The sequence below is a fragment of the Ranitomeya imitator genome, chromosome 1 (assembly GCF_032444005.1).
Source record: "Ranitomeya imitator isolate aRanImi1 chromosome 1, aRanImi1.pri, whole genome shotgun sequence".
NCBI classification, from domain to species: Eukaryota; Metazoa; Chordata; class Amphibia; order Anura; family Dendrobatidae; genus Ranitomeya; species Ranitomeya imitator.
In genome coordinates this window covers 113,175,641-113,190,447 of record NC_091282.1, presented here as the reverse complement: position 1 = coordinate 113,190,447, position 14,807 = coordinate 113,175,641, and the positions used below count along the sequence as shown (strand labels likewise).

At 43.8% G+C, this 14,807-nt stretch overlaps 1 protein-coding gene across 1 annotated transcript in view; it reads left to right on the top strand.

Moving 5' to 3' along the window:
* JMY (junction mediating and regulatory protein, p53 cofactor) overlaps positions 1-14,807 on the top strand; it is a 113,053-nt gene that overhangs the window by 63,513 nt on the left and 34,733 nt on the right. Inside the window, exons 3-4 of the mRNA XM_069749859.1 lie at positions 8,427-8,577; positions 12,733-12,902. Coding sequence (XP_069605960.1) covers positions 8,427-8,577; positions 12,733-12,902 — 321 coding nt within the window. The remainder of the gene's footprint in view (positions 1-8,426; positions 8,578-12,732; positions 12,903-14,807) is intronic.

Below are 14,807 nucleotides of genomic sequence, written 5' to 3'. Positions count from 1 at the left end.
GGTTAAACAATATTTTGATATTGTTGTTGATGGCAGATTGCTATGAGCGCCACCCTGTGGTCGGCGCTTATAGCAAGCCTGTAATTCTGCTGTATAGAGGTGATCTGACCATCACCTCTATGTAGCAGAAGCGATCGCGCTATGGCAGCTACTAGCCTCCTATGGAAACTATTGAAGCGTGCCAAAAGTAACAAAAAAAAAAAGTTTAAAAATATAAAAAAAAACCATAAGTTTCAATCACCCCCCCTTTCACCCCAATCAAAATAAAACAATAAAAAAAAATCAAAACTACACATATTTGTTATCGCCGCCTTCAGAATCCCCCGATCTATCAATAAAAAAAGAATTAACCTGGTCTCTAAACGGCATAGCGATAAAAAATCAAAACGCCACAATTACGTTTTTTTGTTTTTTTTTGGGTCACCGCAACATTGCATTAAAATGCTATTAGGGGCGATCAAATGAACGTATCTGCAAAAAAGTGGTATCATTAAAAATGTCAGCTCAGCTCGCAAAAAATAAGCCCTCACCCGACCCAAGATCACGAAAAATGGAGACACTACGGGTCTCAGAAAACCGCACAATTTTTTTTAAAGCAAACTTTGGAATTTTTTTTCACCACTTTGATTAAAAATAACCTAGGCATGTTTGATGTCTATGAACTCGTAATGAACTGGAGAATCATAATGGCAGGTCAATTTTGGCATTTCGTGAACCTAGCAAAAAAGGCAAACAAAAAACAAGTGTGGGATTGCGCTTTGCACTTGGAATTTTTTCCCGTTTTAGAGTACACGACATGGTAAAACCAATGGTGTCGTTCAAAAGTACAACTCGTCCCACAAAAAACAAGCCCTCCCATGGCCATATTGATGGAAAAATAAAAAAAAGTTATGGCTCTGGAAAGGAGGGGAGCAAAAAACGAAAAAAAAAAAAAAAAAAGCTCCGGTCATGAAGGGGTTAAAAACCTTGCGTGATACAGACTTTTGGAGCACATAGTCGTGTTCAGCATATCAAAATCTATAAGATACAGTAACATTTTCTCAGAGGACAAGAACTTCCCTGAAATTTGTTGCGCAGTGTTATTTATTGCTGTTACATTATTGGGACTTTCTGGGTGTCATTGACTTGTATTATCAACAATGGTGTGGACGCAAAACATTAGGCTTAAAGGGGATCTGTTAGCAAATTGATGCTATTTAACCCCTTACCGGCATCGGACGTACTATACCGTCCGATGCCGGCTCCCCTGCTTTGATGCAGGGCTCCGCGGTGAGCCCGCACCAAAGCTGGGACATGTCAGCTGTTTTGAACAGCTGACATGTGCCCGTAATAGGCGCGGGCAGAATCGCGATCTGCCCGCACCTATTAACTAGTTAAATGCCGCTGTTCAAACGCAGACAGCAGCATTTAACTACCGCTTCCGGCCGGGCGGCCGGAAATGACGTCATCGCCGACCCCCGTCACATGATCGGGGGTCGGCGATGCTTGTGAATGGTAACCATAGAGGTCCTTGAGACCTCTATGGTTACTGATTGCCCGTCGCTGTGAGCGCCACCCTGTGGTCGGCGCTCACAGCACACGTGCAATTCTGCTACATAGCAGCGATCAGCAGATCGCTGCTATGTAGCAGAGCCGATCGTGCTATGCCTGCTTCTAGCCTCTCATGGAGGCTATTGAAGCATGGCAAAAGTTAAAAAAAAAAAGTTTAAAAAAAATGTGAAAAAAATAAAAAAACATAAAAGTTTAAATCACCCCCCTTTCGCCCCAATCAAAATAAATCAATAAAAAAAATATCAAATCTACGCATATTGGGTATCGCCGCGCTCATAATCGCCCGATCTATCAATTAAAAAAAAGTATTAACCTGATCGCTAAACAGCGTAGCGGGAAAAAAATTCGAAACGCCAGAATTACGTTTTTTTGGTCGCCGCGACATTGCATTAAAATGCAATAACGGGCGATCAAAAGAACGTATCTGCACCGAAATGCTATCATTAAAAACGTCATCTCGGCACGCAAAAAATAAGCCCTCAACCGACCCCAGATGATGAAAAATGGAGACGCTACGAGTATCGGAAAATGGCGCAAATTTTTTTTTTTTTTTTTTTTTTTTTTTAGCAAAGTTTGGAATTTTTTTTTTACCACTTAGATAAAAAATAACCTAGTCATGTTTGGTGTCTATGAACTCGTAATGACCTGGAGAATCATAATGGCAGGTCATTTTTAGCATTTAGTGAACCTAGCAAAAAAGCCAAACAAAAAACCAATGTGGGATTGCACTTTTTTTTGCAATTTCACCGCACTTGGAATTTTTTTCCCGTTTTCTAGTACACGACATGCTAAAACCAATGATGTCGTTCAAAAGTACAACTCGTCCCGCAAAAAATAAGCCCTCACATGGCCAAATTGACAGAAAAATAAAAAAGTTATGGCTCTGGGAAGGAGGGGAGCGAAAAACGAACACGGAAAAACGAAAAAATCCCGTCATGAAGGGGTTAATCTGATAGCATAATGTAGGCACAGAGAGCCTGATTCTAGGGATTTCACTTGCTCAGCAGCTTGCTATAGGATAAATCCAATCATGTTTTATCAGCAGGAGATTATCACTGCAGTACTGGATGCCACGAGTCGAGTCGGGCTAATTTGTGTATCCACACCACTGATTGGCAGCTTAGGCTACGTTCAGACTAGCGTTGTGCTAGTGTGCGTCGGGTAAGCGTCGGGCGACGCAGCGGCGACGCACGCGTCATGCGCCCCTATGTTTAACATGGGGGACGCATGTGTTTTTGTTTGTTGCGTTTTGCGACGCATGCGTCTTTTTTGCCGCAAGCGTCAGACCAAGAAAACGCAACAAGTTGCATTTTTCTTGCGTCCGATTTTCGGCAAAAAACGACGCACGCGTCGCAAAACGCAGCGTTTTTGCGTGCGTTTTTCCGAGTTTTTGCGTGCGTTGCGTCGCCGACGCAGCGGCGCACAACGCTAGTCTGAACGTAGCCTTACGGACAATGTACATTTGTATACAGGAAGCAGCCTATCAGGAGTGTTGGCGGGGTTATGCAGATCGCCGCAGTCTGACCACTGCTACATCTACAGCAGAGAAAACAGGGATTTTATTAAAACTGCACCAAGAAGCCCAGTAAAGGATACATTGCTGGAATCAGACTCTCGGCCCTTACATCATGCAACTCTCACATTCCATAGCAAAAACCTGTTGACAGATTCCCTTTCATATGTTGCTCTTTGTAAGAACACCTGAAATGCATCTACAAGATGGAATGGCTTAAAAATACATTGTGCAGTTTGGCTACTAGGAGCAGTAAGAGAACCCACTACACACGCTGGTGTATTCACGTGGAGATCGTTCCCACTGCCTCGGAAAGTATATATACATGGGGCAGTGGGAACGATCTCCACGTGAATACACCAGCGTGTGTAGTGGGTTCTCTTACTGCTCCTAGTAGCCAAACTACACAATCTATACATATAATTGTCTAAGGGTTTTTCCGTCTGTCTGTCTGTCCTGGAAATCCCGCGTCTCTGATTGGTCGAGGCCGCCAGGCCTCGACCAATCAGCGACGGGCACAGCGACGATTATGTCATAAAGGACGTAGAAATCCCACGTTTCTGATTCAGCGACGGGCACAGTATCGACGTAGATGCCATAATGGTTGCCATGGCGATGATGATGTCATAAAGGTTGCCTCGACCAATCAGCGACGGGCACAGTCTGCCGCAAATTCTGGAATCATCATTGTCCGTATACTACGGGGACATGCATATTCTAGAATACCCGATGCGTTAGAATCGGGCCACAATCTAGTATATATATATTGTCTGTCTTTCTGTCTGTCTGTCCTGGAAATCCCGAGTCTCTGATTGGTCGAGGCCGCCAGGCCTCGACCAATCAGCAACGGACACGGCGACGATGATGCCATAATGGTTGCCATGGCGACGATGATGTCATAAAGGTTGCCTCGACCAATCAGCGACGGGCACAGTCTGCCGCGAATTCTGGAATCATCATTGTCCATATACTACGGGGACATGCATATTCTAGAATACCCGATGCGTTAGAATCGGGCCACAATCTAGTATGTGTATGTATATATATATATATATATATATATATATATATATATATATATATATATATATGACAGTTATATATTAATCAGGGCTGTGGGGTTGGTAAGCCTAACCTGCGACTCCTCAATTTCCCTGATTCTGACTCCACAGCACTGGTCTCTACTGAGCATGTGCATAAAGTGCAGCACAGATTCATCTCCTATGACTCCACAGCACTGGTCACTACTGAGCATGTGCATAAAGTGCGGCACAGATTCATCTCCGCTACAAGCCCAGATCCTTAGATCAGGAACAGAAGACATTTATAGGACATTTCATAACTTTCCCAAATTATTATGGAAACATTTACAGCTCATCCTGCACTGAACTACTGAACCCAAATTAGTATATATTTTAACCGTGGGAGTTGTTTAATTTTATACCGACTCCACCAAAATGGACACACCTCATTTCTAGATCTGTAATTTTCTGTTTGAATTTTCTTCCTCAGTAACTCTGTCATGTGTCCTTTGATGCCTTTTTCTTCTGACGTCCCGTCATGCACTGTGCTGTTCATGTTAAGGCTTTTTCTGATTGTTTTGTATTAGGATTATTTGGTCCTCCTGGTATAGATGTGCGGAAGATTTGTTTTGATAGGTCTATGGTAATCCTGTTCATGCAAATATTGAAGGTTAAAGATAGATTAGATTTGCAAATGTGTGCCCAGTGTGTGCGCAGCTGCTGATGTCCGTTGGAGCATGGACGTAGATGGATGGTCTGTGGATCCAATGCCTCCGACTTCACTACACAGACTTTTATATACTAGTTAGCTGCTCATTTCACTGCTTGTATTCTGCTTGGTGTTACAAAAAGTTTCAAGGGAACCTGTCACCCCGTTTTTTCAGTAGGAGATAAAAATACCGTTAAATAGGGCCGGAGCTGTGCTTTACAATAGGGTATTTTTTGTCCCCTGATTCCCTACCTATGCTGCCAAAATACCTTACAAAAGTGTCCTTTTTCGCCTGTCAATCATGCTGGTCAGGTCAGATGGGCGTGGTCACAGCGCTGTTTCTCCCCCACATCTTGCTTATGTTCCCGTTGGTGGCGTAGTGCTTCTCGCATGCGCAAGTGCCGAATGCACTGCGCAGCTGTAGAAAAAGAGCGCGCTCGCCGCTATTCAGCGGTTTCTTGGTGGGCGCGGCCATCTTCCTGAGGCCGCGCGTGCGCAGATGGAGTCTCCTGCTTCCCGGGGCTTCAGGAAAATGGCCGCGGGATGCCGCGCGTGCGCAGATGGACATCGCGGCGGCCATTTTCCTGATGCCGAGTTCGAATCTCGGCTTCAAGAAAAAGGCCCGCCGCGATGTCCATCTGCACAGATAAATATAGGGGACATCACAACTGACCTTGTTCCCTTTAACTTCACTATGTCCTTTGCACGCATACATTAGATACTTCAATACAATCCTTGGGTCGGGATCTGACTATTGTGGCTAATGTATATCCGTTGTTTCCTGGGGAAAAAAATTGAAATTCGAGTCCAGAAAAGCCCAAGTGGCCAGTGTGAAACTTTCAAGATTTCTATTTTTTTTTTTTTTTTTAAACAAATTTTATTGAAGATTATAAATAACAAGGTTATAATCATACAATGAAACAACAAACAGCATTTCTCAATGCTCATTAATACTGTCTTGCAAAGTTGACCTTGCTTTTAACAAACCATGGGTCTAATATCATGACCAAAACTATAAGACACCCATGCCAGGCACCAAATATCACATACGGTACTCCTCATCACGTGGCGACTGATGTGAGTCAAAGGGTATCAAACCAAGGCTTCCATACCGTGTCACATTTTTGAGGACATTGTCTGTTTTTCTATACTACCCTCATTAATTGCCATGGAAACATTGTGGGGAGGTCAAGGCCTCACACAAATCCTCTTCTGATAGGGTGAGTATCATTGTCCTCCATTTGGCCTCAACCATGGCGATGAGGAGCAGCTCCTGCTTAGTAACTGGCCATATAGGAAGGAGATCAAGCCCTTGGTATCCCAGTCAGGGCGTATAAGGATATGATCGAATTGTCCAATGTCCAGGAACTGGGTATTTAGGGCATGCCTTAGTTGCAGATACCGAAGGCTAAGTTCACATTAGCATTCGGGGGCTTTGCGGAGGGCTGGGTACTTCCTCTGTTAAGCTCCGCCTACTTCCACATACTTCTGCATGCGTCCTGCGTACCTATCTTTAACATTGGGTACGCAGGACATGTGGATTTATGCGGATGTGTTGTTTTGACGCGCCCGCCGACCTCACGGGAACGCAACAAGTTGCGTTTCCAGTTCTGTGTTTTTATTTTTTTCATGAACTAATGAACATTTTTTTTTCCGAACAGTCACTATTTTTTCGGACATAAAAATCTTTTTCCACTAAATAATTTGATCAAATTGTCCCTTTTTCCCAAGGATGTTTTATTGTCACATACGTCTTGCAATTTCGCCCTAACCTCTTGCATTGTTCATGCTTGTTTGGTGGAAGCAAAGCTGAACTGTGGGGTCCTGAAAAATGCAGCAAAAAAGCCAGAAAAACCTGCGTTTTACTACCAACAGATCAGGTTTTGGCTGCAGCAAAAAAATAACAAAAATCAACGTGTGAACATAGCCTAAGAAGAAGCCAGTGAGCGCCACCCCTGCCTCATCCCTGGGCCTCTGAAGAGTTTGTGTCTGTTTTGAGCACCATGTGGAGGATGCTAAATGGGAGTTGATCATTGCAAAGACCTTCTGTGGGACTATGGAGGCTGAATGTTCCAGAACATGTAACCATTTAGGGAGGACTATCATTGATTCTCCCAGCCACTGACAGAGGGAGGCCTCCCAATAATCTGATTTTCTCCCACAGCCATGATAAGAGGGGATACCGTATATTTAAATCATGGAGTTGCGTGTGATATCTTGCTATGTGTATGCCGTACCTTGATGTTTAAGCTGTGAAACTATTCGTAACCTGCAGAATTCATCCCTTACTTTCCATCCTGTACTATTTACAGGTAACTAGATGGGTTTCTGCCAGTTAATTTTTAGATCAGAGAACCGGCCAAATTCATCATCCGATCCATTACCAAAGGCATTGTTACTCTTGGACTAGCCATAAACAGAACTAAATCACTTTTCATGTGACCACTAGTGGTCTTCATGGGAGCCCACTCTGTTTTTTACTTTTAATACCGACACTGCCATGTAAAAAAAAAAAAAAAAATGCCAAAATAAATTAATTTATAGCCAACAACCTGATTTAATCAATTGGTCAGTTTGTCACTAGGTTTTTCCACCTAATCTGAGAACAGCATAATGTAGAGCCAGACCCTGATTCCAGCAATGTCATTTACTGAGCTGCTTGATGCAGTTTTGATAATCTCCTGCTCATAAAACTGTGATTTTTATCACTACAGAATTAGTTACCTTGTGCCATATAGTCCACTTTCTCTATATAACCCCCGCCCCACTGATTGGCAGCTTCCTTTGTGCACTGTGCATAGGCAGAAACCTGCCAATCAGTGGTGTGGGTGGGGTTATACAGATCTCAGCATTTACATCACTGCTAGGACTGCAGCAGAGAAGCCATTTTTATAAAAAAATAAAAAAAAACAGCCCTGTAAGTGACACATCGCTGGAATCATGTTTTTTTCCCCCTGCATCATGCTGCTCTCAACAAAGGCCGGAAAAACCTGGTGACAGATTCCCTTTAAATAGACAGCACCACTTAAGTATCCCGTGTAAAGGCCCCGTCACACATAGCGACGCTAAAGCGATCCCGACAACGATACGACCTGTCAGGGATCGTTGCTGCGTCGCTATGTGGTCGCCGGTGAGATGTCAAACAGTGAGATCTCCCCAACGACGCAGCAGCGATGCGGCGACCTGTACAACGATGCTATTTCATGACGATTCAATGGGACGTCCTGTTAACGAGGTCGTTGGTAAGGTGTCAAACACAGCGATGTGTGCTACCCAGCGGGACCTCAACGATCAAAAAATGTTCCAGGCCATTCCGACACGACCAGCGATCTCACAGCAGGGGCCTGATCGCTGCTACGTGTCACACATAGCGAGATCATTACTGAGGTCGCTGTTGCGTCACAAAACTTGTGACTCAGCAGCGATCTCGCTAGCGATCTCGCTGTGTGTGACGGGGGCTTTAGACTGGGCCCACAAGGTGCCCATTCACTTGTATCCATATGGACACTGGCCAAGTGTGCATGCTCAGCCAATGTGGGAGGATACACAGGTGTACAGTGTATACAAGTATACTCTGCTGAGATTTTTAAAGTTTTTACAAACAGGATTTATTTTATTTATTTTTTGACAGATCTCTATAGAAAATGATTACTTAGGACCCAGGCGAATCGAAAGTCTGAAGAAGGAAGATGCAGACTGGCAGAAAAAAGCTCACATGGCCGTGCTGTCTATCCAAGATTTAACCGTGAAATACTTTGAAATCACAGCGAAAGCTCAGAAAGGTAACTGTGGCTATTCCGACCGCCGACACTGTCAGCAGCCCCCGGGAACACTTACCAAGGCTGCAGGGGAGAGCGGATGCATTCTGGGGACCTTCACACTGGGACCGTGGACTCGTGTATTAGCCGAGGGGGGTCTTATTTCAGCCAAAAAAGGGGCTGAAAAACTCTGCTTATACACAAGTATATACGGTACTTTTTGTAAAAAAAAATATATATATCTCATCAGTCTCCAAAACAAAATAGAAAAGAAGACAATTACAATCTCCCGATTAATCCAATGTAAAAATACAACCTAGAATAAGGCTATGTTCACACGTTGCATTTTTTTTCCCCTATGAAAAACCTGCTCTCTTGGCAGTAACGAAGCTGCTTGCAAAAAGCAGGATTTGCTGTGTTTTTGCTGTCTCTTATGCATGCTGATAAAGTGTTGTGGCACAAAAAAAAAATATAAAATTTCCCTAATGTTTTTTGCACCAAAAAAAAGCAGCAAAATCGAATACCTGCATTTTTTTTTTTTTTGCTGTGTTTTTGCACTTGCTCATTGCTTTCTATGGGTGAAGTGACCTGTTGCAGTTTGCAAAAACAAAGCGCTTTTCCAAATCAGTCAGGAAAAAAAACATGTGTGCATGACATTTCTGAAATCTCATAGCTTTTGCTCATACTGTAAAACGCAGCTTAAAATTTGCTTAAATAACCTGCAGCAAAACACAACACGTGAACATAGCCTTATACATGAATGAGGGTTGAAAACAAAGCCACATATGACCTATGCATGGAAAAAGTGCATATCAATACAAATAAATAAACAATATCAATGTCAGCACATATGCATAGGGCTAGCAAAGTACAATAGCAAAGTAAACCTGATGAGCTTTCAATGAAGTAATATAAAAAGTAGAAATGAAATGCCAAAAACGAAGTCAAGTGGGCACATGAGGCACCAGGTATGCAGCCCATATGTAAGATGGAGGGAGAGAGTTTGAGACCCCACGTGTTACGCCAACCAATGTGGCTTTCTCAGGGGGGGTAGAGTGGCAGTGTTAAATGTAGTATCTGTGTATATATTATTTATTTATATAGCACCATTAATTCCATGGTGCCTTATATGAGACTGGGTTACATCAAAATACAAATATCAATTACAGTAAAACTAACAATGACAGACTGATACAGGGGGGAGAGGACCCTGCCCTTGCGGGCTTACATTCTACTGGATGATGGGGAAGGAGACAGTAGGTCGAGGGTTGCAGTATCTCCGATAGTGTTGAGGTGGCCGTGTGGTCATTACAGGTTGTAAGTTTTCTTGAAGAGGTGGGTTTTCAGGCTTCTTTTGAAGGATCCAAATGTGGATAATCGGATGTGTTGGGGCACAGAATTCCAGAGGATGGGGATATTTGGGAGAAGTCTTGGAGGCTATTGGATGAGGAGCGAAAAAGTGTGGAGGAGAGAAGGAGGTCTTGGAGGACCGGAGATTACGTGAAGGAAGATATTGAGCGATTAGTTTGGATATATACAGAGGAGAAAGGTTATGGATGGCTTTGTAGGTCAGTGTTAGTAGTTTAAACTGGATACACTGGGAAATTGGGAGCCAGTGAAGGGATTTGCAAAGAGATGAAGCAGGAGTGTAGAGAGGAGAGAAATGAATTAGTCGGGCAGCAAAGTTAAAGATGGACTGAAGAGGTGCGAGAGTGTTAGAAGGTAGACCACGGAGGATGTTGCATTAGTCGAGGCGGGAGATGATTGGGGCATGAACAAGCATTTTGGTAGAGTGAGGGTTGAGGAAAGGACGGATTCTGGAAATATTTTTGAGCTGGAGGCGACAGGAGGTGGCGAGAGCTTGGATGTACGGCTTGAAGGACAGGGCAGAGTCAATGGTTACTTTGAGGCAGCGGATTTCGGGGACAGGGGAAAATGTGATTTCATTTATTGTGATAGGTTAGGGAAGATATGCGAGATGGAGGAAAGATAATTCTTTCAGATTTGTCCACATTGAGCTTGAGGAAGCGAGAGGAAAAGGAGGATAAGGCTAATTGACACTCTGGGGTTCTGGAGAGCATAGAGGTGACATCTGGGCCAGAGAGGCAGATCTGAGTGTCATCAGCAGATAGATGGTACTAGAAGCCATACTGGATGAGATGGTACTGGAGCTGTCCCAGGCCAAGTGTATGGACTGAGAAGAGTAAGGGTACTAGGACAGAGCCTTGAGGGACTCCAACAGAGAGGGGGCGAGATGAACAGGTAATATGAGAGTAGGAAACACTAAATGTGCGGTTGGAAAGGTATGAGGAGATCCAGGATAGGGCAAGGTCTTTGACACCAAAGGAAGAGAGAATCTGTAGTAGGAGGCAGTGGTCAACTGTGTCAGAGGCAGAGGACAGGTCTAGAAGGAGGAGTATAGAGAATTGTCTGTTAGCTTTGGCTGTAAGTAAGTCTCAGTGGAATGGTGGGGACTGAAGCCAGATTGTAGGTTGTCGAAGAGAGAGTTAGATGCAAAGTGAGAGGAAAGTTCAGCATGGACGTGCTGCTCAAGGAGTTTGGAAGCAAATGGGAGCAAAGATATGGGGCGATAGCTGGACATAGCGCTTGGGTCAAGGGATGGCTTTTTGAGGTAGGTGTGATTGTGGCATGTTTGAAAGCAGTGGGGAAGGTACCAGAAGTTAGTGATGGGGTTAGTGATGGGTTTAGTGTAGTGGTGAGGTTGGTGAGGAGGTGGGATGTGATGGGGTCAAGGGGACAAGTGGTGAAGTGTGATTTGGAGAGAAGATGAGCAAGCTCTCCTTCAGTGATTTTGTAGAGGGAAGTTATGGGGTTAGGGCATTGTTCTGGTTTGCGGTGGTTTGTCAACAAAGACTTGCCTTGTTTGGTCTATCTTGAGAGAGATATAGAATGTAAGTCCACAAGGACAGGGTCCTCTCCCCTCTGTACCAGTCTGTCATTGTAAATTTGTTTACTGTAAACGATATCTATAACCCCGTATGTTACCCTTTCTCATGTACAGCACCATGGAATTAATGGTGCTATATAAATAAATAATATACACACAAACGTGTGCAAGTCTGTCAGAAATTGCCTATAATCAAATGGTGGTGGGGGAGGGAGGGTGCGGGGGCATCCAATATTCCGATGTTTGTCATTTGCGGCGCTCGTGTTACGGTGGACCGCATGGCTGGAAATTGTCTGTCAATGATATCATAGAAGGGTGCGTGTCATGGACCACACTGCCGGAAATTATGTATTAATGACATCATCTTAGAAGAGGGGCATGTCACGGTGGAGCACACTGCCAGGAATGACATTATCATAGAAGGGATGCATGTCACTCTGGACTGTACTGACGGAAATTGCGTATAACTGACATCATCATGGAACGGGTGCATGTCACGATTGATCGCACCGTCGGAAGTGATGTTTGAGACATCCAGCGAATCTGAGTGCAGGCAACATGCATGCCACAGTGGAACGCAAGTCCGGAAAAGACGAGTCTGAGGGAGGGATCTTCCTATTCTGAAGTAGGTAGTGTTCTGGGAGATATGGGCTGGAATAGCAAGGATTGAGCATCCTTCAATAAACCACCCATATTGTGTAATGATATAGAAGCTAAAGCTCCGAATAAGAGTCATGCACCCCACTACGGAACAAAGGTTCCACGGTGGAGCACCATCCACAGCATCCTGTTTGTTGGGCACAGGAGTGATGTCACAGGAAACTTGAGCAAAAATAACAATGAAGTATGTGCAAAAAAACGCAAATTATAATAAAAGTATATAAAAAAAAAAGCACCAAATTATATAATTGAATGAATAAAAAAAAAGAATCCTGACTGTGCGCTGTGAAGATTCACAAAAAGTGACTGCAGACTTGTGTGCCGAAGCTGGACAACCCCTTTAATTCACCAGTTTAGATGAGCTTAGTCTTGTCTTCTGCTAGCTGCCCTTGTTACTACATGTCTATATCTGCTTTTTTTTCCCCTCTCTCTCGTCAAAAAGGCAGCTACACTTCATATGTTTTATTCTAAAAAGCCTCCATAGTCAGCACTGTAATTAGTGGTTTATGCTTAGCTTCAATTTCTAAGAAAAGCTTATTTGTTTCTTACTGGCTTAAGTCTTTCTCCCTTCACTTTTTTTTTAAATTGTATATTTATTTTTGTATATGAAGCTGTTTTTGATCGGATGCGAGCAGACCAGAAAAAGTTTGGAAAAACATCCTGGACGGCAGCAGTGGAGCGCATGGAGAAACTTCAGTATGGGGTATCTAAAGAGACATTGCAGTTGATGAGAGCAAAAGAAATCTGTCTGGAACAAAAGAAGCATGCACTAAAGGAGGAGGTAAGTGAAAACTGCACAGAGCGGTAGGGGGGACATCTGGGGTGGTCAGTGCCTGTTTATTACGACGTTAACAAGTTGTAATCCATGAAGACCTTCCCTGCAGTGTCAATAGGGTGATAGTAGTAATGTGGGGTGAGGGGTAAAAGTCAGAACACATTAAAAGCATTAAAGAAGTTGTCCAATACTTGCACAACTTCTTGGCCCTGATAAAATGGTAAAGCCTATACGCTCCTTCCATGCTGACCCCATTCCCACAGTGTCGGCACTCGCTCACCCCGGGGCTCTCGTGCGGTGTTGTGACGCCGGCGCCTATCCGCTGGCGTCACCGTCCCCGACTTTGGATAAATAGAGCGTGAAGAGGAAGCCAGTGATCAGCTGCAACCCGGACTTCCTCATCATGATCGATTTGTCAGAAGACCGGGACAGTGACGCCAATTGGGCACCGGCGTCACGTGTCACAGCACCGCAAGAGAGTGAGTGCCGACGGCACCAATACAGGAAGTAAGTATAGGCTGTATTATTTTATGGGAGCCAAACATTTTGATCAAGAAGGGGTTGTCCTAGTAGTGGAAAACCCGTTTAATATGAAGGATTAGGTTATTTTTCATGTATACTGGCTGTTTTCTGCCTAGAATCCCTATATTTTGGTCTCCGCTTTCCAGAGGTTTTCTACTGTGCATCCAAGTCTAAGATTACTTGTAGTTAGTACTGTAGACTGGGGAAGCAGTCATGGGGGCTGTGTGGAGTGCTACATCGACCATTGACACTTGCTTGCAGGTCTCATTGAGATTCGGTAAGCTTTATGCTTGGCCATCAGTAACCGTACTTGTTAGCGCTGGGATATGTGCACACGGCATCTTTTTTCCGGTGGATTGCACCTGGAATCTGCCTGAAAATATGCAACAGCGCTTCATAAAATCAGCATGGTGCGCAGCAATGTCAAAACGATGATGCTGTGCACACGTTCCTTCTTATTTCACTTCTTCTAATTGCTTTAGGGTTTTGGAAGCTTTGAAGCGGTTAAATGAAGTGTCATGCTAATGGGAAGGCGCATGATATGTATACCTAAGAGCATAAAGTGAAAGCCACCAGCAGTGGCACTGGCGAAGCTACCTTTGGAAAATGACCGCCTTTGTTTTCCCGAAGCAGCATTTTCTGGTGTAAGAATCTTGCCGTGAGCACATAGCCATGGGGTACACATCAGATTTGGAAACGCGTTCATGAAGTGAGCCTCCTGTTTGTAGCGCTAACACTCTTTTTCCATAGGCAATTTTCTTTTTTTCCACTTTAATTTTTTCTTTCCCTTTTTTCGAGAACCATATTATTATTTTTTTTCTCAATCAATACAAATTACTATTACTTAATGCAGTGTTCCCCAACTCCGGCCCACAAGAGCCACCAACAGGTCCTGTTTTCAGGATTACCTTAGTATTATATGTTGGTGGCTCTTGTGAGTCGGAGTTGGGGAACACTGACTTAATGTCTTGTTTTTTTTGCGGGATGAGTTATAATTTTCAATGACATCATTCAGTTTGTCATATGTGCTGAAAAATGGAAACAAATTACAAGTATGAAGAAAAAAAAACTTCTGCTACTTTGAGGAGTTTTGTTATTGTGATGTTAATTGTGCAGAAGAAATTGCTGGCACAAGTATAATATATAGAGGAAACGATGTTCTCATGGAAAGCTGGGTTTCACAGGAGGATGAAGATGGCAGCTGTGCGGACTCTGGGCAGACCCTGTCACCCTATCAGCACCCTGGGTCTGTCACATTGTCTTCCGATAGAGGCACATGCACCATCAATAGCGTTATTTAAATGCGGCTGGTAATGATTGGCAGTGGCATTCAAGTGGTTGAACAGCAGCAATGGGAGGAAGCGCCAGACGCTGGTTGTGTGGCACAGA